At 40.0% G+C, this 25,566-nt stretch overlaps 1 protein-coding gene across 1 annotated transcript in view; it reads left to right on the top strand.

Annotated features, from left to right (window-relative positions):
• Window positions 1-25,420, top strand: part of LOC124612351 (UDP-glycosyltransferase UGT5-like) — a 139,224-nt gene extending 113,804 nt beyond the window's left edge. The window contains exon 5 of the mRNA XM_047140504.1: window positions 24,025-25,420. Within this exon, the coding sequence (XP_046996460.1) occupies window positions 24,025-24,328 (304 nt within the window). The 3' untranslated portion in view covers window positions 24,329-25,420. The remainder of the gene's footprint in view (window positions 1-24,024) is intronic.
• The last annotated feature ends 146 nt before the right edge of the window (window positions 25,421-25,566 follow it).

The raw sequence follows: 25,566 nt of genomic DNA on the forward strand, positions 1-25,566 counted from the left end.
GGTGCCTTCTGATATCTTATTTATGGATGTCCCTTCATCCTTGTCAGTGACAACTAGTGACCAAGTAACCTGACCTCCTCTTTGGCTTCATGTCTACCGTCTACCTTGGACTTTAGCCACACGATCATCCAGTGGAATTGCAACGAATACTATAGTCACCTACCAGAAATGCAACGTCTTGTCTCCTCCTATTCCACATTCTGTCTTGTTCTTCAAGAAACGCATTTCCATGATGGCCACTCTCCAGCCTTTCATGGTAATCGGTCATTCAGTAGGAACCGTGCTGGTTCCAGGTTAGCATCTGGTGGGGTCTGCACTTAGATTTACTCAGATGTCATTAGTGACTGGAGACCCCTATGTACCAACTTCGAAGTGACATTAATTAGAGTGCACACGACTCTGGCAATCACAATTTGCAAAGCCTACCTCCCTCCAAGTAGGCCACTTCCTTACGTTGCACTGTCTACCTTAATCCAGCATCTTCTGCCCCATTTCTCCTCCTTGGGGACTTCAGTGCCCACAATCCACTGTGGGAGAGTATTACTTCAATGGGTAGTCGTATCATACTTCACGAACTTATCATGGACCTCGATTTTTCTCCCCTCAATGGTGGTTTCCCTACCCACTTCAGTGCTACTTCTGGCACCTTCTCTGCTATCGATCTCACGATCTCCTCCCCTGCCCTTGTGACTTCTCTGGTCATCCAATGGTGTGACAGTGACCACTTCCCAGTGATTCTATCATTCCCCTCCTGCCACCAGGCAGACAGGCCCCCACGTTGGGCATTCCACAATGCCAATTGGCCTTTATATACGTCTGCTGTGAACGTTGACACCTCCCTCTCGAATTCCATTGATATAGTTGTGCAAGGCACCTCTGCCACTACTCTTCATGCTGCTGGTACTGCTGTCCCCCTCTCCACAGGTCCCCTTCGTCGTCGACTGGTCCTGTGGTGGAACAAGGATGGCACAGTCACTGGCCAGGACCGCCAATGGGCGTTGCAGCGATTTAAGCGACACACTTCACAGACCAACATCTTCACTTGTGTCTCCTGCTAAGGATCTTTACCTTAAGTGGAGTAAAAAGGAATGCTGGGAGCGCTATGATTCCTCCCTGAGGACGTATGCCTCTCAATCGCAGGTTTGGTCCATGCTCCATTGGCTTCTGGGCCGCCAGCGACAGTAAACTGCCCAGGGTCTGAACCTCCAAGGTCCTCTGTGCACTGAACACCTCGCGACATACTTTGCCACGTCATCATCATCCTCTTCGTACCCTAGTACCTTACTCTGGCAGAAATGCAGGGTTGAACAAACCTCTCAATGTTTAATCCCACACAATGTTGAGCCCTGTGATGCATCCCTCACTGAATGAGAATTTGTGCAGGCTCTTAGCTCTTCATGAGACACGGTCCCAGGCCCACATTCCATCTACAACAAGATGATAACACTTGGACGTTCCCCAGAGGCAACAGCTCCTCACAGTTTTCAACCACATTTGCCTCACACGTGCTTTTGTCAAATTGGCAAGACAGTATAGTTATGCCCATCCTTAAGCCCAGGTAAAACCAAACGTCTCTAGACAGCTACCACCCAATTAGCCTGACTAATCTACTTTGTAAACTGCTCGAAAGGATGATCAGCTTCAGATTACGTTTGGTGCTCTAATCTCAGGGCCTTTTGTCCCCATATCACTGTGGCTTCCGGGCAAGGCTATCTCCAGCTGACCATTCATGAAAGTGAAGAGATTGGACTGAGCAAAGTTTGGGAATTTGTACGGGCGCTGATAACCGCGCAATTGAGCGCCCCCACAAACCAAGCATCATCATCCAAATGACAGTTTACTCTGATAGGAATCAGCCATCTGAATGGCTTTTACTCATTGCTGGCACCTTCTCACAGTCTTCTTCAATCTACATAAGGTGCATGACATGGCTTGGCCCCATCACATTTTAGTTACCCTCCATGACTGGGGCTTCCATGGTCCCAGTCTGATTTTTATCTGGCTCTTCCAGGTTCAAGTTGGCACTTCACTCGGCGCCCCCTCAGATTCAGGAGAATGGTATCTCACAGGGCTCTGTGCTAAGTGTCATACCCTTCCTCATTGCCATCAGTGGGCTTGTGACCTCTGTTGGGCCTGTGGTTATCCTGGCATTGTACGTTGACAATTTTCGCATCTGGTGCAGCTCCCAGTTGGTATCATCTGCTGAGTGCCAGCTCCAAGGCGCCATCCTATGGGCCTCCGCGTGGGCCACCGTCCATGGCTTCCAGTTTCCCCCCTCCAAAACGCGGGTTATGAATTTTTGTCGTTGACCAACAGTACACCATGATACAGAACTTTATTTAGGCAACCAGCTTCTCAATGTTGTAGCACAGTCCCGTTTCTTTTCGCCAGTGAGGGACTTCTCCCTCCTAACACTCGGCCACAGGTGGGTTTGCCAGTTGTCATACATCTCACTTCCCTCTGTCAGCATCTCCATCTCCCCTCACTGGACTGCACCTCCTTGTCTTTCCTCCCAAACCCCCCCTTGGATGGTGCTGAGACCATGGATTAGGACTGATCTATTCCAGGGTCCTAAGGTCTGTCATTCCTATGGTTTCCCAGCATCTTGTATGTGCCGTCCTTGCAGAGTTCTTGGGTGGCACCATCTTTTACACTGGTGTTTCTAAGACAATCGCTAAGGTGGGATACGCTTTCACGTTTCTTACTGGCTTCGAACACCATTTATTGCCAAGATCATGTAGTGTATTCACAGCAGAGCTTTTAGGCATTCACAGGACCCTCCATTTTCTCAGGCCTCGCTCCACAGTGTTTTAATGTCTTCAGTCTCCAAGAGCAGGCTGCAGGCTATCGACCGATGCTGCTCTCGTCACGCTTCGGTCCTGCTATCCACGACCACCTCTCTACTCTTCTGCTTGCTACTGTTCAGTCCTCTTTCTCTGCGTCCCAAGACATACGTGCATCCCAGGGAATGAACTGACTGACCGTTTGGCTAGAGAAGCAGATACTTACCTCCATTTCCTGTCGTGATTCCAGCTGCGGGTATGCGGATCTACGTCAGATCTCTCTGCCCAAAAGTAGAGTGGCATCTGGTGCGCTACTGCTCACAGTAATAATCTACACACAATCAAGGAACTAGAAGATACCTCGCACATTGTTGGAATGTCCCCTTCTTTCGGTCCTTCGTGTTAAGTCTAGTCCTCCCGATTCCTTAAATTTAATACTAGAAAGCGATCCACGGATGGTTGAACTGGTCCTCAGTTACCTCCGTGAAAGTGGTTTTTATTTCCAGATACAAGGTTCTACTTTAGTCTCGGAGCAGGGGCAGGTTGGTTGTGGTTGGGACTTTTTAGTCTTCTTGGTCTGTGACCTCATGACCGCCTACATTTTTCCCCTTTTTGGATTTGGGCTCACATTTTATGCCTTTACTGTGTGTGTTTAATGATGATTATTTTTATAATTTGACTCCCCTGGCTAGATCTCTCCACTTCTAGCGGGCCCTCTTTCTTTTGTGACTAACTTTGGAATCGCGGGACTGATGACCTCGCCGTTTGGTCCTGTAACCCCTCTGCCAATCACAGTCAAAAAACATTGGGTAAGAGAACAAAACTATACACACTGCTGTGTAGAACATATGAGACCGGTGATATACCATCAGACTTTCGGAAGATCATACAAGCAAGTCGGAAGATAGCAAGAGCCGAAATGTGCGAGAATTATCGCACAATCAGCTTTACAGCTCATGCATCCAAGCTGCTGACAAGAATAATTCACAGAAGAATGGAAAAGAAAATTGAGGATGTGTTAGGTAACAATCAGTTTGGCTTTAGGAAAGTTAAAGGCACCAGAGAGGCAATTATGACGTTGAGCTTGATAGTGTAAGCAAGACTGAAGAACAAGACACGTACATAGCATTTGTCGACTTGGAATTAGCGTTTGACAACGTAAAATGGTGCAAGATAATCGAAATCATGAGGAAATAATGGGTAAGCTATAGGGAAAGACAGGTAATACACAATATGTACCGAACAAAGAGGAAATCTACATCTATATCTACATGGATACTCTGCAAATCACATTTAAGTGCCTGGCAGAAGGTTCATCGAACCACCTTTATAATTGTGTATTATTCCAATGTCTTATAGCGTGTGGAAAGATTGAACACACATCTTCCCGTAGGAGCTCTGATTTCCCTTATTTTATGGTGGTGATCGTTCCTCCTTATGTATGTGGTTGTCAACAAAATATTTTCGCATTCCGAGGAGAAAGCTGGTGATTTGAATTTCGTGAAAAGATTCCATCGCAACGAAAAACGCCTTTCTTTTAATAGTTTCCATCCCAAATCCTGTATCATTTCTGCGACACTCTCTCCCATATTTCGCGATAATACAAAACGTGCTGCCTTTCTATGAACTTTTTCGATGTACTCAGTCAGTCCTATCTGGTAAGGATCCCACACCTCGCAGCAGTATGCTAAAAGGACGGACAAGCGTATTGTAGGCAGTCTAAGGTCTGTTAAATTTTCTAAGTGTCCTGCCAATAAAACAGTCTTTGGTTAGCCTTCCCCACAACATTTTCTATGTTTTCTTCCAATTTAAGTTGTTGGTAATTGTAATACCTAGGTATTTAGTTGAATTTACGGCTTTTAGATTAACTGATTTATCGTGTACCAGAATTTAACAAATTCTTTTTAGCACTCACGTGGATGACCTCACACTTTTCATTATTTTGGGTCAACTGCCACTTTTCGCACCATTCAGGTATCTTTTCTAAATCGTTTTGCTGTGTATTTTGATCTTCTGATGACTTTATTGGTTGATAAACGACAGCGTCATCTGCTAACAACCGAAGACGGCTGCTCAGATTGTTTCCCAAATCGTTTATACAGTTAAGGAACAGCAAAGGGCCTATAACACTAGCTTGGGGAACGCCAGAAATTACTTCTGTTTTACTAGATTACTTTCCGTCAATTACTACGAACTGTGACCTCTCTGACAGGAAATCACAAGTCCAGTCACATAACTGAAACGATATTCCATAAGCACGCAATTTTACTACGAGCCGTTTGTGTCAAAAGCCTTCTGTAAATCCAAAAATACGGAAACGATCCGAAATCCCTTGTCAATAGTACTCAAAATTTCACGTGAATAAAGAGCTAGTTGTTTCGCAGGAACGATGTTTCTAAACCCATGTTGACTGTGTGTCAATAGACCGTTCTCTTGGAGGTAATTCATAATGTTCTAACACAATATATGTTCCAAAATCCTGCTGCATATTGACGTTAACGATATGGGCCTGTAATTCAGTGGATTACTCCTATCACCTTTCTTGAATATTAGTGTGACCTGTGCAACTTTCCAGTCTTTGGGTACGGATCTTTCATCGAACGAACTGTTGTCTATGATAAGTATGGAGCTAATGCATCAGCATACTCTGAAAGGAACCTAATTGGTATACAGTCTGGACCAGAAGACGCTTTTATTAAGTGACTTACGTTGCTTTACCACTCGGAGGATACTTACTTCTACCTTACTCATGTTGGCAGCTGTTCTCGATTCGAACTCTGGAATATTTACTTAGTCTTCTTTTGGGAAGGCATTTCGAAAGGCTGTGTTTAGTAACTTTGCTTTGGCAGCACTGTCTTCGATAGTATCTCCATTGCTATCGCACAGAGAAGGCATTGTTTGTTTCTTGCCGCTAACATATTTCACATACGATCAGAATCTCTCAGGATTTTCTGTCAGGTTTCGAGACAGTTCCTCTGTGGAAACTGTTACAAGCATCTAGCATTGAACTCCGCGCTAAATTTCGAGCTTCTGTAAAATCTTGGGGATTTTGCGTCTTTGTTTCGTTGTTTCTGCAACAGTGTGTCATAATCCGTTTTGTGTGCCAAGTAATAGTATAATAGTGTTATACGTGGCTTTTCCTGTGAAAAGACTATTTATGTTGGGGTGTATATACAGTGTTACACACCCGCTAACTGCTCCACGCCGCAGCCGGGCCCCGTACGACGTCTCCACCGTATCAGTCAGCGCGCTATGTCAACGCTCCACTTTGCAAGCAGCTCGCCTGTCAGCCTCTCCGACCGTTACCTGGCCGCTACAGCGCCAAACATTATGTGAAGAAGAAAATTGTCTTGACGAACTATACTAGCCGGATGCAATTACTAGACACTTACGTTCCTTCTCATTCCTGTCCACGGCATCTTCCGACTAGTTACATTATGGAATAACTGTATACATTAGTAAAGAAGCAACGAAGTAGTATTGGGTTATCACACAGACCTGCCTCTGCTGCTGTGCACATCCCCCATCCTCGATAGAACCCAGACCACACAATCGAACAAATATTTATCGTATTATTCATCGATAACTTGCACTTCGATATTCTGCCACCTATACTCACCAAACCTCGCAAACAAAATGATTACCACATCTTCGGACCACTCGGAGGCGATTGGAGGAAAGAAATTTATTTCCGGTGATGAGGTGTAGCAGGCGATGACAAGTATCTGCACACACGACCCACGACCAAGCGCTGGAGAAACAGTGTTTAACGACAGGGAGACTGTAGCAAAACATTATACTTGTCACACTTTTGTTCAATAAGAAATATTTAAGAAATAACTATATTATTGTTGTGAAAGATACGTTGTGGAGAAAACGAGAAGCTGCCGTGTCTGGTGGAACCAGAGACGCTTGCACAAGCATTCTGTGAAAGGCAAAGACACAACGAGGGCAGCTTGAGCGGGCCGCTATTACACATCGCAGCGGCTGAATCCAGTAATTAAGTGGTCTAACACCGTTCATTTATTTTTGTTAATGGTTCCAGTATAGTTTTATGACAGCCAGAGTAGTACAGTTCTGCACAGACGAGTACAGATTCCTGTGAATATGTCGCTCTGAACCATGACTGGTAGTAATGGTATTGTTCAGGGAAGCTCACCTAGGCGTTAACTTACTGGTAATATTCAGGGTTCAGTCACCACAACTCTGGAATTTGGTGAAGTTTTTCCGTTATTCCGTAGGATAACTTGTGTGAGGAAGGAGGAAGTTCATGAGATATATATATATGTATATATGTATATATGTATATATATATATATATATATATGTATATATGTATATATATATATATATATAATGTATATATGTATATATGTATATATGTGTATATATATATATAATATCTTGTGCAGCTTCGGAAAGCTGTCAGGGCATAGTTATTCGATCTGAATCTAAAATATTTAGAATATGAGTGATATTATCAAAAATCGCTTGTAGTGGTGTTGAAAGTTTGAGTGATAGGTATTTAGTGTCTGTCTGGATTTCCGATTCTGTTCCAGTTCTTAAGTTAATATCCTGTTGTGAATACTCGTGTACGAAGACTGTTCCAATTTTTTGGTGAGTGTTGTATATGGTAGCTGTGAGGTTGAAAGCCAATCGTTGTGCTGAAGTTGTAATGATTTATAGTAGCCGTGAGCTCGACAGAAGACTCATTGTGCTGAAGTCAGTAGGCAGGCACTAGATAAGTTATCCTGGAACTTGTTGACTTTGTGATACCGCAATATTAGCCCACTAGCAAACAAGATGCAGACACGTAAGTTGAGTAATACTGTATCTAACAGAACCATCAAACGCGTGACTGTTACTGTTAGTATCCACTCACAGAAAAGATGCGGTGGGTGTCCACATCAACGATTTTAGGCCAACTGAATAACAGGTTTGGGAAAACACGGGCACGTGAAAGCAGAGATCGCACCGTGTGTCCGTGGTTAGTCTCTGAAGTAAACCACATTTGATGTGGACTTTCTAAAAAAAGAAAAAAACTAGACTTGTAATTTCTTTCTCTCCAAGTAGAGATTTCAACAGCCCCATTTCCAAAAATCTAAAACAAATGGGAAAGAAAGAAAAAGAATATATTTGCCAAATACTTCAGTACTCACGGTTTAGCTCACTTTCAACCGTAATCTTAAGACAAATAGCAAAAAGTTAGAAATCCAAGATAATCACATATCGAAAAAGATAATCTTCTATGAACAAATAATCAGATTATCAGTTATCGTTGGCATAATCCCAACGAGTTCATTTTATAAATTTAAAAGCAGACATACCAAGAGAGAGAGAGAGAACACAAAGGGGTATTTCATTTTTCTTATGAGTATGGAGTTAGAATTAATGAGTTGATACTACGTTGCTGACTAATCGATAACTGAATATTGTTTACTACAGATACTATGCTTCAAACAAGAGGATAAACGCACGTAATTTTCCAAAAACTTACAAAAACGTAGCGATATGGAATCTGACGCTTCATGGAAATTTGCTTGCTTTTAAATATAGAATACACTGAACATTTTTCGCCCATATTAGTCAGAGGTTACTGGTATTCGTGTAGTATTTGTTTAGGAAGTGCTACAGTTTCCGATATCGTAATTTTTGTATGCCTTTTGAGGAATGTTTTCAAATACCATAAATATTAGACGTTATAGAATATGGTCATTGCGTAAATAATTATTTGCAATGGAGAATGGACACTCTAGTTAAACTAGCAACGTTGTAACCTCCCCACCGAAATTTTATAAATGACAATATTATTTAAGAATGCTAATGGACATTGCGCTAAGTGTAACCTCTCCACTGAAATTTTAAAGACAGAAATAATAAATGAATGGGAGCCAAACGTAACCTCCCTAGCAATTAAATTTAATGACAATAAAAGTGAGAATCGCAATCTGACTCAAATATAAGTTCTTCACAAAAAAAATTAAAGTCCATTCAGTGATAAGAAAATCTGTGATAATGATAATTCAATTAAACCGAAATATCGTTCTTTGGCCCTGTGCAAAAATCAGAATTAAATTCTTACCTCATTGTAACTGCTAGTCAAATCTCTGCTCTTATTCTTGCGCACGGCTTGGAGGAACTGCATTGCAAATAATAATATTCTTTTTTTTGTAATTTAACTGAAACTTTTCTTTAAGGGAAGTGGAACGAAATCGTTAGTTCAATTAAATAAATTTTTTTTTGTAAAATTGCTTTTGAAATCAAAATTATTATTGGGGCACTTGTTGGAAATTAATTACAATAAATAAACTTTACATTATCTGATGATTACCTTAATTAACAATATACCTCATTCAGCATCTTGACCAGTGTTGCCGACAGACTACATCACACAACCGCACTGGGCTACTACTACTGACCGACTGCTCTGCATGACGACTACCAGCGTACTGCTGGACGCAACTGAACTGAGCTACTGCTACTCGCGTACTGCTCTACATGACGACAACTAGCGTACTGTACTGCACGACTACTACTAGCGAACTGAACTACATGACGACTACTAGCGAACTGCATGACGACAACTGAACTGCTCGCAACACTCGCGCGGTAAAGCGCAGACTAACCACGATAATAGGCTCTCTGGTCAAAGATTTTAACGTGCCTCACCATCGCTGCTACGTTACATACGTGTTTCACAACCCACCACTGGGGGGGCAAAAATTTGGCAGCGATGGTGAGTCATTTGGACTTGCCAAGTGCGGCAAAATTTTTCTTTAATTAATAAACTTCTACAATTTACAGAATATTTAGATGTAGTACATAAATTAAATGTTGTGCACACGCACTAAGTACAAAATATATCAAAGACAAAATGTAAGTAAAAAACATAGTAACAAATCAGAAAACTGTATATACAAATTATTTGACAGATAACAAAGTGCACACGCACTGAAAAAATTCTTAACAAATGACATAAGTGCATACGTACAGTATTGAACATACAGAATGAGTACAAATCATATTGAAAAATGAGAAAAGTGCACAGGCACTGAAGTTCAGTAGAAAACATATTAACACCTAACATAAGTGCACATGCACTGTAGTTCAGAACATATCATTAAAATAAAAAATGTATATACAATATAAAAGACAAGAGTGTACATATACTGTACCTCAGAACAAATCGAAAAAATGTCTTTAGCATTTTCGCAATAAATAAACATAATGGCAAAAAAAAATCATATTGACAAGTGACATAAGTGTACTCTTACTGGAGTCCAGCAAATCGAAAAAAAATGTATAACCCATGAACATAAATGATGTTACCAAAAAATGATTTTCACTATGTGACAAGAATTAGGATAGGAAAGGGAAGGATTGCATCATGGTTGTAGCACTTTAGATTGCACACAGCTGTTCTGAAAGTCCATATCTTTCCACAGAAGTACAACACCAAGTGACACAATTTGAAGTTCTTTTCCCATCAGAATTTATCAGTGTAGCCAAGACACTGAACTGTCGTAGTAATATTCCATGTTTTCATTTTGGCAGTACACTAGGTACACCAAACAGTGGGACCATAATAACGTCTTCATCGCTCACGGTGGTGGACAGCATGTCGTGTCAACACCACGCTCTTACAAGGCACACCAACGTAGAATTAGTGCAAAACCAAAGATAGTGCTCCATGATTACTAGGATAAACAGGACAAATGGACATTGCAGTGATTCAGGGTAGTTAGCTCATGAGGTGAAGGACATTATGTCACATACCATTGACAATTACAGTCTTCATTAGTAGTTTGCGGCATTCATAACCCAGTTATTGAACATTTCTGTACCATGTATGTAGTATTACAGAAAAATGTTCATTAATTGTTTTACATAGAATCAGTAGCCTTCTTTTCCTAGTTACAAAGCATTATTAAATAATCGCATTCTTTTCCAGTTACAAAGCATAATTAAGAATCATTAGCCTTCTCCTAATTACAAAGCATTATTAAACAGTCGCATTCTTTTCCAGTTACAAAGCATAATTAAGAATCATTAGCCTTCTCCTGATTACAAAGCATTATTAAACAGTCATGAAATAATCGCATTCTTTTCCAGTTACAAAGTATCAACATTGAAAACAAGAGCTAATTAATGGCATAATTAATAACATAATTCATTGATTGACATTAATTATTGGCACTCAGTGGCCAGCAAGTATTGAATAGAATAAAACATTGTTCATCATTCAGTATTATTCAGATCATTACGAAGTCATTATTAAAAATCAGCTAATTACAGTCATAGCATTAATAATCATGGGCATTATAAGTAGTCTCATTACAATAAACAGTGGCAGTTATTAGCCAGTTACAAATCATTATTTTATATATATATTTTTTTGTATCATTAAGAAGTCATTACTGAAGTGACATACTATTCAGAGTTGATCAGTATTATTTAGAATTATCATAAACTAGTGACATTATGTGGGACTGGTAATGCCTCTTTTAGCAATGCATTGCGTTGGGATCGATAATTAATTGCTGAGGCATAACACTATTTGCTTTTGACCTATTGCTGCAAATGAGGATAGGGAACGTCATTCTTCATGAGTCAGCTGTAGCAAGGTTATGTAACAAGGCAGTATATGTGATCACATTTATAAATGATAGACACAAATGGGTAAAAAATAAAAATGCAAGTACTAGAACAGGTATAATAAGTAACAGGTTTAGTAAGTATCATGAAAAGCTTCTCCTGGAAAAAATACAAAATGGATTATTGACCTGAAAGAAGAAACGCACACTATGCTGAAAAGTAGTGAATTTCGAATTAACAGGTAGTGAAATGTGTATAAAAATGTGTTCCATAGCTGTCCTTTCCAAAACTTTCCGTCATCCTACTATGCAATATAACATCTGCTGTCAAAACAAACTGCAACAAATACTTAAATAACTACATAGCATAAATACATAACTTCAGCATTATCCTCATCTGTAAAGAAATAAACTTCATTATCAATCACTTCATTATCCATATTATCATAACTTCATTATTATCATCACCTGTAAACAAAAACTTCATTATTCATAATAGCATATTCTTCATCATTATTCATCAGCATTCATTATCATCTGCAAAAAAATCACTTCATTACTCATTACACAACTATTCCTTATCTCTAACATATTTCATCACTAAAACTAAGATGTGTAGTTCTGTCTGACAGCCTGCATCAATCACCTTGTATTCTGAAAGAAAAAATTAGTTAAGACTGCTATTCTACGATGAGTGTAGTATATTCTTGTTAATGCTTGTTAATCCTGATCCATTTACTCTTCCTCATAAAGTTATTGCATCTTCTTTCGTTTATTCCGTAGGTGAAATTCCCATTTCTGTTGGATTTATTTCTTACACGCATCATTTCTTTCTGAAATTGATGAACAAAGATTAATGTCTTGCATTTAAATCATATACCCACTAGATAATGACTGGTTTATGGTGACATAATTAACCATACAGCATAACATGACAGAAAACGTAATATGTCAAAGACATTGACAGTGTTCAAAGCCAAAATGTACAGAGAATATCACAATGCAGCAGCAAAAAATGTAAAACAGTCACGATCTTGAGATATCATAGGGCAAAAAAAATGTCAAAGTCAACTGGTGTGTGTTATATCCTAACTATTTCACAATACATACAAACAAAACTGGAGTACAATCATATACACCAAAAAAAAATGGAAAATGTGCACGGTCTGATGTGTAACGACAAGAAAAGCGACCTGCTAACCTTACCTTGCCGGGCACTTGCCAAGAAAAAATACGATAATCATCAGTAATTAGTCATGTGAATATAATTGCATTAGTAAATGGCATCATAGTGTGTTGAATCATACAGTGTCTTCATTCAATTAACGGTTTAATGTTTGAGACATGGTGATTGCCTTTCGATTTTCTGGTTCTCAAAGTTTCGACGTGTACAACATTGGGGTGAGGGATGCTGCGAATCCGATATGGACCTGCGTATAGAAGTTCAAATTTACTGCACTTACCTTTTAATTTGCTGGATAAATAGTGTGTACGTACTAATATCTTCTGTCCAACGTGAAAGTCGCGGCGTGTACAAACCTGTTTTTGCTGTCTTCTCCGGCGCTCTGCGGCACGTTTGATGTTGTTCAGCGCAATGTCAATTATTTCGTGGTGTCTTAGTCGACGACAGGTAGGGAAGTTTACTAATTCTTTAATTTTGTTTGGTGGTTCAACGTTTTTCAATATAACAGACGGAGATAGCATAGTGGATTCATTTGGAATGGAATTAATTACATCTTGGAATGAGAGTATGTGTGTATCCCAATCAATATGTCTTTTGTGGCAGTATATTCGGCACAGCTTACCAATTTCTTTCATTATCCGTTCACAGGGGTTCGAAGAAGCATGGTACTTGGATATAAAAATCGGAGAAATGTTTCTAGCTCGTAACATACGTGTCCATACGCCACATCGAAATTGTGATCCATTGTCAGAAATTACTCTCATCACATGCCCTACATGAAATAGAAAATGTTTTACAAATGCTTTCGAAACAGTTTTAGCAGTAGCTTTGCGTAACGGAGTGAAAGTAACAAATTTTGAAGTGAGCTCAACAGCGACAAAGATGTAGCAAAAACCTCTGTTAGTTCTCGGAATTGGACCAAAAATATCTACAGCGGCCATGTGTCTTAATTCAACAGGTACAATGGGACATAATGGAGGAATATGTGAAGTGGTGTCTGATTTAGCTTTCTGGCAAATTTTACAAGACGCTAAAACTCGTCGTATACGTTTCTCCATGTTGGTAAAATAACAGTTCTGTCTCAGTATAAGAAAACATTTTCGTGCTCCGTAATGTGCGTAACTTAAATGAGTGTACCAGATTAATTTGTTGACCAGTTCGTCAGGAACGCATAATAACCAATTGTTGCTGTCAGGATGAGAGCGGCGAAACAGAATGTCATTGCGTACAGTGTAGTGGTTCCTACTCGTAACATTATTCTTATCTTGCCAAAGGTGTTTAATTTCTTTCCACACGTTGTCTTTGTTTTGTTCTTGTGCTATGTCCTGTAATGACGATGAAATAAAGTTTTCAAATGCAACTTGCTGAATGTACATGACACTGAAATTTGTTTTGCAGAAGTTGTTTGCTACGTCTTGCTGATTGTTGCTCAGAGAACGCGATAGTGCGTCTGCTATAACATTTTGTGTGCCGGGAATGTGAACTATTGTAAAATTAAATTCCTGTAAATATAGTTTCCATCTGCTTAATCTGCCGTGAGTGAACACAGCCGAAAGCAAAAATTGTATCGCTCTGTGGTCTGTGTAAACGGTGGTATGTCTGCCATAAAGAAAGTGCCTAAATCTCGTGAAAGCCCATACAACACATAGTGTTTCCAGTTCTATAACGGAATAATTTCGTTCAGCAGGTGATAGAATGCGGCTTGCAAATGCGATGTTTTTAATTACTGTAGAACCATCTTCTTCAATTTCCTGGAAAATGTGTAAGCCCAAAGCGGTGTTAGAACTGTCGGTGGCAATGGAAAAATTTCTGGTAAGATCTGGGTGTGATAAAAGTGGAGCATTCAACAAAGCATGTTTCAGGTTCATGAATTCAGAATGTGCTTGCTTATCCCATGACCAAATAGTGTTTTTACCTGTTAATTGGCATAATCTAGGCGTGTCTAAAGCGGAGTGATGAATAAATTTACGAAAAAAGTTAATTAAGCCCAAAAAACTGCGTAATTGCTTTTTTGTCGTAGGAACAGTAATGTCACGTAGAGCTTGAAGTTTTTCCGGATCTGGTGCAATGCCTTCTGCTGAAATTACGTGTCCAAGAAATTTTATAGAAGTTTTGCCAAAGTGCGATTTACTAAGATTAACTGTAAGTCCTTGTGCATGAAAAGTTTGTAACAGTTGTTCAAGAATCAGATTGTGTTCAGACCAGTTAGCTTCTGCGATAAGAATGTCGTCTACATACGTCGTGATTCTGTCCTTAAGTTCTGTCGGAAGTATTGAATTCAAACCGCGAATAAAAGCTGCAGAAGAAATAGTTAAGCCGAACGGTAATTTGCGAAATTGATAGCAGTCGCCAAAACAGAGAAGAGCTGTATATTTTCTACAATTCGGATGAAGTTGAATTTGCCAAAATCCCGATTTCAAATCTAATGTGGAATAAATAGCAGTACCGTGAAATTTCTGTAAAAGTTCCTCTAATGTCTGTGGTCGATCAGTTTCATTAATAATAATGTCATTAATGTGACGTGAATCAAGTACAAGGCGAAGTGAGCCATCTTTTTTCTTAACAATATGTAGCGGGTTTATGTACGGACTAACTGCTGGTTCTATAATTCCTTGATCAAGCATATCCTGCAACTCCTTTTTTACCTGTTCTCTGTGGATATATGGAATGGGATAATGCTTTGCTTTAAATGTGTCGTGCTGTTTCACTTGAAATTCATACATAAAGCCGGACATAGTACCAGGAATGTTGTCAAAAACTGGAGCTTGCTGTAAAAGAATTTTGTGTAATTGCGTTCGTTCGTCGTCTGTAGTTGCACTGCTCTCTTTAACCTTATCAGAAATCAATTGCATTACGTCGTAGTCAGCTTCGTCTGGAGTATTATAGTTGTGTACGTACGTATCCGTGAACAATGTGGGATTACAGTCTATGTTATGCGACGCGGAAATGACCTCTGTGCGATTAATTGTTTGCTCTTCCGCAGACAGTGAGTGCTGAAATTCTATAGCAAATTGTATATTTTCATCCTTTAACATTAAATAAGAATTCTGAAAATCAATGACTGCGTCGTGTTGTACCAGAAAATTCGTACCTAAAATTATGTCTGTCTCTGTCAATAAAGGAACAATCCAAAAATTAGAGTGGAAAGTATGACCTCCAATACAAAATGATAAATGCGTTTGTAATTTAACGTCTACACCTTTACTCGATACTGCTCCTTTCACTTTTGTTTTGCCTAAAGGTAATGTCGGATAGGTATTCTCTTTGTTACACTCGTTAAGTCTCCTCATTTATTACTGATATAGGTGAGCCGGAATCGATTACTGCTGAGAATTTCGATGAACCAATTTTAATTTCGATAACAGGATGTGAAATGGTTTTCTGAATAACTGGTCTTTCCTGCAAGAGAGTGTCTCTGATATCGTCAAAAGTAATTACATTTTCGTGAACAACATTTTGCGTGTCAAAGGTAGTGCTTGTGTTATTAGAAGATGCGTCCTGTACAGTATCTAGTCAGATTCTATCTGACGTGTTATTATTATAAGGAGGATTCTGTGGCATTTCTACTATTTGAACTGTTCTATTACTTCTTCCAGACGTGTTACGCTCTGGATGGTACCTACTGTCGGGTTCATTCATGAGAATAGGTTTTCGTGCATAATTTTGCTGTTGGTATGACCGACTGTTGTTAGATGTACGCTGAAAATTGTCCTCATTATTTTTACGTCTGTCGTAATAGTCATTCCTATACGGTGCATTACGATAGGAATTGAAATACTGCCTTCTTTGTACGTAGTTGTTTCCTTGCTGCCGTACGTTACTATTTCTTGCATCAGGGACTATACGTGCACGCGGCGGAACATTAAAGCCTGGTTGACCTTGTGCATTTCATTGTTGGTTAGGTATGCTAACCGGCTGGTTTTGATGTTGTTGTTGTGAAATATCTCTATTGTTACTAAAGTGTGGTTCCTGTTGCTGAAAATTTTGACGATATTGATAATTAAAATTTTGGCTGTTATTAGAATTTTGGTAGTTGTCGTTCCTAAAGCGTCTGTTATCTTTCCTATTGAAATTACGTGTCTGATCATAATTGCTGTACTTTTGTTGACCTTGGTTGTTACACGAAAAGTTTTTGTTTACAAAAGAATAATCAGATTGCTGTACTTCCAAGAGCTGTAAAAGATCTCTGAACGCTGAAATATTTTCTTTTTGCTGACCTGTTAGAAGTGACACTCGTAATGACCGTGGTAATTTGGAAATGCATAATTGTATAAGTGCGGATTCACTGTACGGTTCACTCAGGTATTGGTTTTGTTGTACCATGTGCTCAAAAAATTGCGTCACACTGGGAAAATTTGAGTTCTCGTAATTCGGCAAACTAATTAACTGATCTTTAATTCCGCGCTGTGTTGTCTTCGACCAGTACGCTGATAGAAAAGCATTCTGAAACTCTTCTACCGAATAGCACTGTCTCGCGATCGGTCTCATACGAGTTGCCGGTTCGCCTTCCAAAAAACTGCAAATAAATTCAAGTTTATGCGTTACAGGCCAAGTCGGTGGAAAAGCAAAGCTAAACTGTTGTATCCAATCCAGTGGGTGAATCTGCGTTCTATCGTTTTTAAAAACTTTAAATTTTCTCACTGACAGAAAATGTTTGTAATCAAAATTATCGTCTCTGTGTGATGGAACAGGTTCAGGATTGTAAGAGAATCTGTTGAACTGTGATTGTTCGGAATCTAAGTCCCGTACTCTCTGTAGATTACCCAAATTATACGCGCTGCGTGAGTCTGACAAATGTTCATAAAGTGGCGTCTGTTGTGGTATGTTATTAACTGAAATACTTTTCATCTCTGTTACGTCTTGTTGTAAACTCGATAACTTTCTACGCAACGTGTTATTAGACGAATCGATCTCATTAATTGTCTGCTGTAAATTTTGAAATTCAGGTGTTTGGTTAAATGAAACCGGTGCAGTATCGTCTGATTTATTATCATTATTACTTTCAATAGCATCAATACGACTGGCTAATTCATCATATTTTTCAGTCAGTATTTTTGCCTGATCATCGGTTTTAGAATCGGATGCATTAATCTGTTTTTGCAACTTACGTGTAGTTTCGCTCAGTTTTTTAACATCAGCTTTGATGACATCGCAATCCTGTGTTAGTTCTAATTGTTCGAATCTGTCTGTCACTGTTTGAATATTTACTGTGTGTGTATCTGTTTTTGATTTAAGATCAGAAATTTCATCCCGTAATTCCGCGTTCAACTGTTCTATGGCATTAATTTTGTCGGACACTGTAGTAATATTATTGTCTACATACGTCTTCGCTTTCGCGAACATTTTACGTTTGTCTTCTTGTCTTTGTGCTGTGATTGTTTCCATGACTTGTCGTTTTACTTTGTTTTGATCCTGAATAAATTTGCGGAAACGCGTATCACTGTTTTGTATGTGAAGATTAAAGCGTTCGTCAATTTGAGAGTTCTGTTGTTCGAATTTCGCGTCTATCTTTGCGTCCATTGCTTTAAACTCATCCCGTAATTGTGTAGCTTTTTCAGAGCATTGTTTAGCGACTCCGCTAATTTCGTCTCTGAGTGTTTCTGTTGCGGCTGTCTGCATTTCCCTTAATTCTTGCGCAACAGACTTAATTTCTTCGCTATTTTTTTTTTGTGAACAAGCCTCAATTTCCACGCGCAACTGTTCCTTAGTGTCATGGCACTGCGCGGCAACGGCTCTAATTTGTTCACTAAGCTGTCTGGAATTGTCGTCTAATTTTTCATTCTGTTGTCTGACCTGTTCACTAAGTTGTTTGAGATTTTCGTCATTATTGTCAAGTTTCTCATTTAAGTGTTTGTTGTCTTCCCTAAGTTGTTTGACCTGTTCATTAAGTTGTTGTTTGAGATTTTCGTTATCTTGTTTGTTATCTTCCCTAAGTTGTTTGACCTGTTCATTAAGTTGTTGTTTGAGATCTTTACTACTGTTGTCTTGTTTTTCAAGAATTTGTAGCAACAATGCCTTAAGTGGATCCGACACAAAATTAGCATTTCTATTCTCCGTGCTGTTTAATGGTGGATCTGGAATTGTTTCGCTTTCTGTAACCATTTGGTTATTTTGAGATTCGCAAAAAGGTTTGTCAGTCGAATGTCCACTGTCGGTCATTATTTCGGAATTAAATAGATCCGTCGTACTTTGAGTATCCTGTTCATTTTCATTAGACAAATTTGTCTGTACGTTACTTGAGTTTTCCGAATCGGGTGTGTTAAGCTGGGCAGCGCTCATTACAATAGAGCGTTCTGCGTCATCAATTGTCGTCAAATTAACAGACGAGACAATTGAGTTTGTTTGTTCATTATCAGGGTAAAAGTCGTCACTAGTGGTTGGAATGCACTGATTGTTAGTGAACGCAGGATTGTCATCATTACACTGCGTGTCATATGTCCTATCGGTAAAGTTGTTCGCGTCGGTAATTTCATTCATAATACCTCGCGATACACTATTCAGTCTTTCGCGGCATTTTTACTACAGTCAAAATTTTTCACAAAATAAATAAGCACAACGCAAAAACAACACACAAATACAACAGAGCAAACGAATTGTCGTTGATCTGTGGAAAGAAAGTCACAAATTTAGTAAAAGCGTAGCGCCAAATCCTAATTATATCTAAGCAAATAAGAGCAGATATCTGACTGTTGTTCAAAAGATTCTCAACGAAATTCGATCCTGGACTGGGTGTCGCCAAATGTAACCTCCCCACCGAAATTTTATAAATGACAATATTATTTAAGAATGCTAATGGACATTGCGCTAAGTGTAACCTCTCCACTGAAATTTTAAAGACAGAAATAATAAATGAATGGGAGCCAAACGTAACCTCCCTAGCAATTAAATTTAATGACAATAAAAGTGAGAATCGCAATCTGACTCAAATATAAGTTCTTCACAAAAAAAATTAAAGTCCATTCAGTGATAAGAAAATCTGTGATAATGATAATTCAATTAAACCGAAATATCGGTCTTTGGCCCTGTGCAAAAATCAGAATTAAATTCTTACCTCATTGTAACTGCTAGTCAAATCTCTGCTCTTATTCTTGCGCACGGCTTGGAGGAACTCCATTGCAAATAATAATATTCTTTTTTTTGTAATTTAACTGAAACTTTTCTTTAAGGGAAGTGGAACGAAATCGTTAGTTCAATTAAATAAATTTTTTTTGTAAAATTGCTTTTGAAATCAAAATTATTATTGGGGCACTTGTTGGAAATTAATTACAATAAATAAACTTTACATTATCTGATGATTACCTTAATTAACAATATACCTCATTCAGCATCTTGACCAGTGTTGCCGACAGACTACATCACACAACCGCACTGGGCTGCTACTACTGACCGACTGCTCTGCATGACGACTACTAGCGTACTGCTGGACGCAACTGAACTGAGCTACTGCTACTCGCGTACTGCTCTACATGACGACAACTAGCGTACTGTACTGCACGACTACTACTAGCGAACTGAACTACATGACGACTACTAGCGAACTGCATGACGACAACAACTGAACTGCTCGCAACACTCGCGCGGTAAAGCGCAGACTAACCACGATAATAGGCTCTCTGGTCAAAGATTTTAACGTGCCTCACCATCGCTGCTACGTTACATACGTGTTTCAACGTACACGCTTAAAGTGTCAGAGATATGAATAGTGCTGGTATAGTGCTAAAGCCTATAGCAAAACTGAGATTTTTCTCCTACATTTTGTCACTGTTACTCCGTTAGCTTGTTGTTACGGAAAATTAATGTACTGTCTTAGCTAAAAGGAATGGTAGTAGTGTTTGCCACAAGGTCAAGATTGGCAAAGTTCTTTAAATTTTATTGGAATACTACATGAAGTACAGACCGCTGATCTTAGTGGATGGTCATAATTCAGTTTTTTATCTGTCTGCGTCTAAGAGCTGGTTTATAAACCGTTACACTTCGGCACATTGCAGACCCCCCCAGATCCTGATTAAATTCATAATCATACGATGAAAAAGCTGAATGTGGCTACTTATATTCTGCGTGACTTTGGAATGACGAGATGGTATCATCACACCCAGTCATGGAGCAAGGCAAAAGCCCAACATCTATCGACATCTGCCAACCAATTAGCCTTACCACCATGGTTTGAAAACTACTTGAAAGAATCTGTGCCCACAGACCATTCAGGGTTCTCGAGTGGCGAGAACTTTTTTCCCGCTATCAGAGTGGCTTCCAGAAGGAATGATTGACAAGCGACCATCTGGTCAGATTGGAAACAAGAATTGGACAGCCTTTTTCAAATTGCCAGAACTTGATTGCAGAATTTTTCCTGCACACGGAACAGGACATAGTTTGGCACAATTACAATTTACCTCCCTACAGTGACTGGAGCTTTCGAGGCTCCACATCAATTTCTATTCGCCAGTCTTTATCCCACCGGTTGTTCTGGCCCAAAAGAAGTGTCTGACACGGCTCCATGCTGAATGTCTCGCTCTTCACCATCGCCATCAACGGGCTATTGGTCTCCGTCGGGCCACTAAGTCACCCATGGGCTGGATGTCGACTTTTGTAATTGGTGCAGCTCCCACTCAACAGCCTCAGCTGAACGCCGGCTCCAAGGTTCAAACCGACAGGCCTTTGTGCGGACCTACTACCATGAATTCTCTCCTGCACAAACGCAGATCGTGCATGTCTGTAGTTGCACCACGTTCTATCCCGACCCAAAACTCTACTTGGGTACCCAGTGCTTGGAAGTGGTTGCACTGTCCCGTTTCTTGGACTTCCGTCTTGTTAAAAAAGCTGACATCGCTCCTCATATTCGTCAGAGCAGTTGCATGCGGTAGCTTAATGCACCCTTGATCCTAGCTCACAACTAAATGGAGTGCATATTGTGCTACTCTTTCCTTATTTACTGCGCTCTGGTCACATCAAAACTAGACTATGATCGCCAAGTTTATGGCTCTGTAGCACCTTCGGCTTCAAAGTTGTTAGGCCCAAAATATCGTTGTCTGGTCACTGACGCCTTATGGATAAGTCTCATACACAGTCTCCTTACTGAAGAGGAGACGTCTCTTCCTCGATTCAGACAGTACCAACTCTTGCAATCGCGATCCGCCAGTTCTCTGGTCATGCAACGTATCCCACTCTTTTTGCTTGCTGATACCCGCCTTTGGGTGAGATTACCAGTTGTACTGCAACATCTCGCAGTGTTCTGCCAGGACCATCGTCTCTCTTCGCTGCAGTGCACTTCCCTACTTCCCCTGTTTTCTTGTACACTCTGCCACCTTCCCTTGATTGAAGCTCAAGCCACGAATTAGGACCGAAATCACAAGGACTTGAACTCTATCGTCCCTCCCCTCTCCACTGACCTTTCGGTGTCTGTTAGGTTTAGTTCTTCAGGAATTTAAGGGTGCTACCATCTTCTACACTGACGGCTCTTATACAGTCGATAAGACGGGATACGCTTCTGTCCCCCCTGCTGGTCTGGAACACCATTCGTTACCAGGAAGATAAAGGGATTTTACAGCGGATAAAATGAGACTTCCTCTTATCAAATGGGCTTCCCATGACTGCGTTTGAATATGTAGTGACTCAATGAGCAGTCTCCAGGCCGTTGTCAGATGTTACTCGTGTGGCCTTCTCACTGAACTCATTCATACAGACTGCTCGGTTGTCTTTCTCTAGGTCCCAAGTATGGTGGTATTGCAGGGAACGAAATGGACGGCAGTTTGGCTAGAAGAGCGATGACTACCCGCTCCCCCCCCCTACCCTCCCCCTCGTCCATTATGTGTACTCGTACCAGTTGCACATCTGCGCACACAAAGAAGAACTCGTGTGCTGTCCCATCTAATAAACTTTGCACTGTTAAAGACAACTGCTGCATGGTGAAATTCCTTATATTCCTGATCTATCATCCTAAGTTGCCTCAACAGTGGTTGTAACACGGTAGCCCATAGTTCCATTTTGCGTAACGAGGCATCCCCAAGTTGTAGTTCTGGAGCCTTGCAGACAATTGCTCATGTCCTTCTGAAGTGTCCCTTCTAGCACTCCATTCTAAGAATGACCTTCCTGATTTTTTGCCTATAATATTAGCAGACCATTCATGGACAGTTGAACTGGTCCTCCATTTTCTGTGTGAAAGTAGGTTTTATTTTCGTATGTAATGTTTTAAGCTATGTTTGGGGCAGGGATGGTGTGGTTGGCGTTCAAGCCTCTCCAGCTGCAGCAGGTTCTGGGGGGCCCCTGGCCCTATCTCCCTGAACATCTCGCTCTTTCAGCCTTCTCTTACTATTTTTAATTGATTTTATATCAGGTTTGTCACCTGTTCTGTCGCACTATATTCTCTGTGTTAGAGGCAACACTCTGATAAGTCAGTGCTTTATAACACCATGAATGCACTGAGGCAGGAGTGGTATGGCTGCGGATGGGCAACTCATTACTTTTAGAGCCCCAGGGATGCCCACTTGCTGTCTCACCTATTTCTCTACTTTAGTTTCTATTATCGACAGTCCAGCTGATATTGATACATTTTTAGCCTTCTCTCTTTCACTGTTATGAGTCTGCCGACTAGACAGTATTCTTTACTCAGTAACTGTCTTCACCCTTCCTTTGGCTGGTGGGATTCGATTTCAGGGTGGTGCTTTCCTCGCCATTGGGTAAGATCTCGGAGAATCCCTTGTCTCCTGACCTACGTACTGCTCTGAAACTTCCTCAGATCTGGCACCAGTACTGCCTTCAGTGCCTCAGTCTAACTGCTTCTACGTACTTTAATCAGAACAGATACTTCAGACTTCACTAATCCTAACCCTGAATTTAGGAGTCATGATCTCGGTGTTTAGTTCCTTAACTCCCAACCAACCTAACACTAATTTTATGCAAGCATACCGTTTCATATGACTGACTTGTAGTAACCCTAAATAATTGTGATGTGATGTGCTAAAGATGTTCACCATTAATCTCTTAATCGTATACTATGAGTTTCTTTCTCTTCGTAATAGGTATTCCTGTATTTATCCACATTTACAGACTTGCAATGATTACTAAATTGACATTCTGTCAGTCTTTCTTTCTGGTAAGACGATACTTTTCAGTAGATATTTTCAGTGAACTATGTTATAATTCTGCTTATACTATTGGATACATCGTTTACTGTTGAGAACGTGAGATCCTGTTAAGTTTCCTTTAACCACACCTGATGTTGCTCTTGTTTCTGTGGGACATTAGCTGTTAATACAATGCACTGTGTTCTGAGAGTCACATTCATGGAGCCAATAAAATGTGTGCGAATGTACTGCACTCGATTGTATCTTAGCAGTACAGAATGGTAACAGCGTAGCACCTCTTTAATGAATCCATCAGTTAATCTATATTAGAGATCATCCAGTCGTTATATCTACATGTATGCAACGAAGCTTAACTAACACTCTGAAAATGTTCCTTTTAATAGGTACAAGCAGAGGGCTGTGGAGCTGTCAGAGGTGTACAAGGACAGGCCCATGAGTCCCCGGGAAGCTGTCGTGTACTGGTCAGAGTACGTCATCCGGCACAACGGAGCCAGGCACCTGCGCACAGCTGCCCTCGATCTGCAGTGGTACCAACTGCTGCTCCTGGATGTTCTGGCCGTCGTCTTCGTCGGTCTCACTGCGGTTGTAGGTGTGGGTGTTGGTCTTCTGAGGCTAGTCTTACGAAAATCTGGATTTCTAAGAAGGGCGTCATCGAAAGATACGTTACTGCAAAAGAAACAGCAGTAGTACCTATCTTACTTGCGAATACACAAGGTGCATCTTATAATATATCGACTTGTAAACTGAAAGTAAATTGTTGACAAAATCATCAGCTGGGTCATTAAAAGCTCCTGCGATTAGTGTTTCGAGAAGTTCAGTAGATAACATTTGCCTAAAATTTTTGAAAAGCCAGGATTAGTGAAACGACTGAGGCACATGACTGGATATTACTCTTAGAATGAAAAGCTGTAACTTCATTCAATGGGTCTAGCCCATTTGGGAAAATTGGCATCTTCCCAAATAACATTAAATATTGACGTGTACAGATTCCATGGATGCGCCCAGTATTACTGTATAGGATGACTTAGTTACATTAAAAAGAAGTTGACATCTCACATTAAAACTTATATATGAATGAAATTGTCGTTTGGGTCTGATGCACCACTAGTTCGTCGTATAGTCACGCATGTCTTAAACTTGACAGTGCAACTGTTACCACTATTGCCACTATACACATTATATATGCTTCTTTCAGTGAGGTGAAGAGAACAATAAAACGCCTTTCCTCAAGCAAATAGCAATGGTGAAGGCAAAACGAATCTGAAAGCTAAATGGAAACGTTAAGAATGCAGCAGAGGTGGAAAGTAGCTACTTCGTCAATCACTGTGGGATTTCCTATGGGTTGGCTTAGAACATCGCGAATAACTGCATTATAAGGGACTTACTGGAACACAGGTGCTCTCAGCCTTCTAATATTTCTCAACTGTGGCTGTTAGAAAGGTGAGATCTTTTCATGTGGTTATTTTACACTCCTGTGATCATGTACAGAGTGTATGTTTCAAGAGGAAGCGTTTTATCCAGCTCTCTCCTGGTATTCAAAGACTGTATGCTTCGTGTTTCCTGTTCTGGAAACCACACTCTCTCTCTGGTGTCATCAACTGCACTCCCATTGTAAAAACATTGTAACTAGTTGTCAAAGTGGAGTAACAAGTTTTGTGCGTACTAAAGATGTAGTTATATGTAGCCTATGGTCAGAGCTCACTACTCAACTCTGTTCTTTACATTTCTGTTAATTAAAATGTAATTTATAAGTGACATGCGTTACAGAAAAATATTACAAACTTTCATAAATATGTAAAGTTTATTATAAACTTAGAAATGTTAATATGTTTTAATTTTTGTGTGTGTTCAGATAACATAAAATTAAAATATTTAAATATCATGTAATAAACCATTTTCCTGTTGTTAACTGCTGTCCTCAGCCT

The sequence above is a fragment of the Schistocerca americana genome, chromosome 4, assembly GCF_021461395.2.
Source record: "Schistocerca americana isolate TAMUIC-IGC-003095 chromosome 4, iqSchAmer2.1, whole genome shotgun sequence".
In the NCBI taxonomy this organism is placed as follows: Eukaryota; Metazoa; Arthropoda; class Insecta; order Orthoptera; family Acrididae; genus Schistocerca; species Schistocerca americana.